This window comes from Ranitomeya imitator, chromosome 2, assembly GCF_032444005.1.
Source record: "Ranitomeya imitator isolate aRanImi1 chromosome 2, aRanImi1.pri, whole genome shotgun sequence".
In the NCBI taxonomy this organism is placed as follows: domain Eukaryota; kingdom Metazoa; phylum Chordata; class Amphibia; order Anura; family Dendrobatidae; genus Ranitomeya; species Ranitomeya imitator.
Window position 1 is genome coordinate 546,128,727 of NC_091283.1, and position 4,328 is coordinate 546,133,054.

The 4,328-nt window shown below is 44.2% G+C and overlaps 1 protein-coding gene across 1 annotated transcript; it reads left to right on the forward strand.

Annotated features, from left to right (window-relative positions):
• The first annotated feature begins 1,531 nt into the window (after positions 1-1,531).
• Positions 1,532-3,983, forward strand: LOC138667577 (uncharacterized). Its single transcript, XM_069755727.1, has 4 exons — positions 1,532-1,646; positions 2,064-2,179; positions 2,301-2,447; positions 2,837-3,983. The coding sequence occupies exons 1-4, from the start codon at positions 1,563-1,565 to the stop codon at positions 3,702-3,704; spliced, it is 1,215 nt and encodes a 404-aa protein (XP_069611828.1). The 5' UTR covers positions 1,532-1,562; the 3' UTR covers positions 3,705-3,983.
• The last annotated feature ends 345 nt before the right edge of the window (positions 3,984-4,328 follow it).

The window sequence follows — 4,328 nt, forward strand, 5'->3', positions numbered from 1 at the left end:
CCCTGTACTAGTCATCCATACACCCTTAAAGGAAACAACTGTACTACCTCATTCAAATATTGTGAACAAAGTGTAGTTGTGGTACTTCTACACTCATAAAAGCTCTGAAGACAGTGCAAAGCCTGCAAACAATTACAAACGGGGTCATCCATAAACCCTTGAAGGCACCAAATGGAGTGTCTCATAAAAAATTTAAGAAAGCGCAGCTGTGTCAATTCTACACTCATAAAGGCTCTGCACACAGTGCAAAGCCATTACAAAAATGATAAGGAGGGTAATACAGTTATCCATGGACCCTTGGAGGCAACAACTGGTGGGCCTCATTCAAATATTAAAGACTAAAAACACTTTATGTGCTGCTGTCATCTGGTGGTGTGGAAAAGTTGGGGCTAATCCAAGCTCTGTTCATTTTTATCAGAGTGAGCCTGTAAGCACTTTTGATTGACAGGGGAAAGTGCCTGTCGGTACTAAAAACACACTCAGACAAGACGCCAATGGTAGAACAGCACAACACCTTAAAGGTATAGAGAAATAGCTCATGCCAGGTGTCGAGCTTTGAGACCCAATAGCTGAAGATGGCAGAGGAATTATGGAGTACGCTGGTTATGTCAGCCAGGTATTGCTTGACAATCTTTAAAAACTTTTCCCTCCGTGTAAAAAATACTCTGTCATCAGGGCCTAGACACGGGGAGGGTGTCGTTTTCCATAATTGCTTTCTGCTATAGCACCATTTTAGTAGACCTCTCCACCTCAGGAGAGATGCAAGGTTCTCCTTAAAGCATGGGTCTAGCAGGGTGAACAACCAGTATTCTCTTTGGACAAGATTAATGTAATGGGAAGGTCAGGAGAAAGGCAGTGGTACAATAAAGTCTGCCACATGTGCCATGGTCCCTACAGCCAACATTTCCCTGTCTCCACCCTGATGACTGAACTATATCTCCTCCTCCTCCATCTCTTTCTCCTCATTCCCCTCCTCAGTCCATTCATGTATAGATGGGACGAAGGTTGTGTGTGGGTACTAGCCTGTGCTACTCCTCCACCTCCTCATTGTTAGGCTATGTGCACACGTCAGGTTTTTTGTGCAGAATTTTCCTGAGATTTTCCTGAGGAGAAATTGGCACCACTCCCAGGAAAACCGCATGCGTTTTTTGTGCGTTTTTTGTGCGTTTTTTGTGCGTTTTTGTGCGTTTTTTGTGCGTTTTTTGTGCGTTTTTTGTGCGTTTTTTGTGCGTTTTTTGTGCGTTTTTTGTGCGTTTTTTGTGCGTTTTTTGTGCGTTTTTTGTGCGTTTTTTGTGCGTTTTTTGTGCGTTTTTTGTGCGTTTTTTGTGCGTTTTTTGTGCGTTTTTTGTGCGTTTTTTGTGCGTTTTTTGTACGTTTTTTGTGCGTTTTTTGTGCGTTTTTTGTGCGTTTTTTGTGCGTTTTTTGTGCGTTTTTTGTGCGTTTTTTATGCGTTTTTTACAGCAGATAAAGTTGGTTGAAAAAAAAAAAAAAAAAAAAAAACCCATGAGTTCATTTCCTGGTCCAACCCCTCTTCACCATTTAGCTTCCTTGTTGAATTCAAGATGCCGCACCATCGTCTAACTCCAGAACAGAACTGCCTACTGTTGCATACGGCACTACTTTTGCTGCACCACTACAGCGAGCTGGTAAGAAAATGTCATTAGATGTGAACACTTTCCGTATTAGGCTGGGTTCACAATGTGTACAGCAGCCCGTTCAACACATACGTTTACGGTCTGCTGCAACGCAAGTGCTGACTTTGGCACATCACTAACGCAGATGGAGCATCTGCTAGCTACATCTGCGCTAGCAGTGACAGACACGGAAACGCTGCAGTCAGAGTCTAGAGGTCCGACCGTCACTCAAATGACGGCACATGGCTAGTGATGTCAGACATAGGAGTCAATGGTGGCGCTAGCGGACTACGTTTCACCGCATTATGCAGCGGTGTTACGAAGTCCGTCAAAACGGACTGGGGGAACGCAATGTGAACCCAGCCTTGCCAGCTGTATAACATGTGTTGTACAGTTCCATGTAATAACACATACTATATTCTCCCATAGGAGCAATCGCGGAGAAGAAGGGATAGCAGACGGCAAAAAAGGATGTGGGTTCATCCCATCATTCATGAACGGGAGGAAAAGGGACACTTCCATGTTCTTTATCGTGATTTAAGGAGGTAAGATATAGTGAGAAATGGTATATTGACAGCTGTGTTTCTTTGTACCTTTTTTTGATATATACAACATACATTATGTGTGTGTTTAAAATTAAAGTTTTATGTTCCTTTTTATTTTCAGCTTTCCAGATAAATTTTGTCAGTTTTGCCGTCTTTCCATTGAGGCATTTGATCGTCTTCTAATTCTTCTTGGTCCACACCTCACTTACGAAGATACGGTCATGCGAAGAGCGATCTCTGCAGAAGAAAGGCTGCTCATCACCTTGCGGTAAGGCCTTTCTGCTGGTGCACCCCTAAATGCTGCCACAAATGCTGCCTGTTTAATCCGTAATGCTGCCACTATGCTGCGAGTGCCCCCATAATGCTGCCAGTTTCCCTCATAATGCAACCGCAATGCTGCGAGTGCACCGGTTCCCTCATAATGCTGCCGCTATGCTGCGAGTGCACCGTTTCCCTCATAATGCTGCCCCAATGCTGCGAGTGCACCGTTTACCTCATAATGCTGCCCCAATGCTGCGAGTGCACCCTGTTTCCCTCATAATGCTGCTGCAATGCTGCCTGTGTCCCCATAACGCTAGTGGCCATGATGTGGATGTTTTATCTTGCAACACAATTTGTGTTGGTAGGTTTTCTAAATTTTTTTTTTTCTTTCTTCAGGTTTTTAGCCACAGGAGAGAGCTACACATCCCTGCACCTCCAATTTAGGGTTGGCAAATCGACCATCTCGCAAATTGTACGGTGCACATGTACCGTCATCTGGCAGAAGTTGCGGCCCATCGTGATGCCTTGCCCAACCGAGGAGACTTGGCTGCAGGTTGCAGCAGGCTTTCAAACTGTGGCCAATTTCCCCAACTGCGTAGGTGCTGTTGATGGCAAACATGTGAGAGTGCTAAAGCCACCAAGATCAGGATCACGCTTCTTTAATTATAAGAAGTATTTTTCAGTGGTCTTGATGGCGGTGGCTGACGCACATTACAAGTTTGTTGCCATCGACGTTGGTGCCTATGGTAGTACTGGGGATTCTCGGGTGTTGCAATCATCACAGATTGGACTTCAAATTCTTCGAGATGGCGGCACGCTCCCAGTCCCTAGACCTTTGCCAGGTTCCACACATCCAGTACCCTTTGTGATGGTATCGGATGAGGCATTTCCCTTGAAGCCCCACCTGCTGCGCCCATACCCACGAAGAGCACTGGATGACCGGCGGAGGATTTTTAATTATAGGCTGAGCCGTGCACGAAGATATGTGGAATGTACCTTCGGGATCATGTGTAGTCGGTGGAGGATCTTTCACACTGCCATCCAGTTAGATCCGGAGACCGTGGACACTGTGATAAAGGCATGCTGTGTGCTCCACAACTATGCTCGGGAATACAGCACTGAGGTAGTTGAGGAATTACAGGTGTCAGAATTAGATGCAGTGGACAACTTTGGTCAAGGAAGGCAATGTAACACGGGTGTGCGTGTGAGAGAAACCTTTGCAGACTACTTCATGAGTCCTGAAGGTGCCGTGCACTGGCAATAATCTTGTGCCGGTGTTGAGCTGCCTGAACTGCAGAGAAGATCTGATGCCTAAACAGAATCAAGGCCCAAGACTGGACGTGAGATATAACAGCAGAGAACATATGACGGCTGAACCCTATCCACTAATGAACCAGTCTGTACGGCACAGATGCTAACACCTGTGAAAATGTGAGGCGTAATCCCTATCAACCGTCGCCAAATCCCTATCTACCAAGGCCCCTTTTTAATTAATCTAATTGTAAACATTGCTAATAAATAAAAAATATTATTTAAACAATAATCGTTTCCATGTTGTTATTGTTTACCGTTGCTTAATCAGATCCCATTTCCGAGCTTCTTATTTTTATGATAATAAGAAATCTGAGTAGTTAAAATAATTTTTTTTAATAAAGTAAAAGAAAAATTAATTACATTAAAGAAACTTTTTTTAATGTATATGAACTTACATTTTATAACAAAACTTAAAGGGAACCTGTCACCCCAAAAATCACTGGTGAGGTAACCCCACTTCTGTAATGCTGTAGATAAGCCCCCGATGTTATCAGAAAAAGGAGAAAAAGACGTTATGTTATACTCAACCACAGGCGGTCTCGCTGCTGGTCAGGTCAGATTGGCGTCTCCGGTC

Bases quoted from the DNA above. Each gene is read 5' to 3' on its own strand.
- LOC138667577 (XM_069755727.1), top strand. From the start codon at position 1,563: ATGCCGCACCATCGTCTAACTCCAGAACAGAACTGCCTACTGTTGCAT. The intron at 1,647-2,063 runs GTAAGAAAATGT...ATTCTCCCATAG, and splicing joins TGCACCACTACAGCGAGCTG to GAGCAATCGCGGAGAAGAAG. The intron at 2,180-2,300 runs GTAAGATATAGT...TTTTATTTTCAG, and splicing joins CTTTATCGTGATTTAAGGAG to CTTTCCAGATAAATTTTGTC.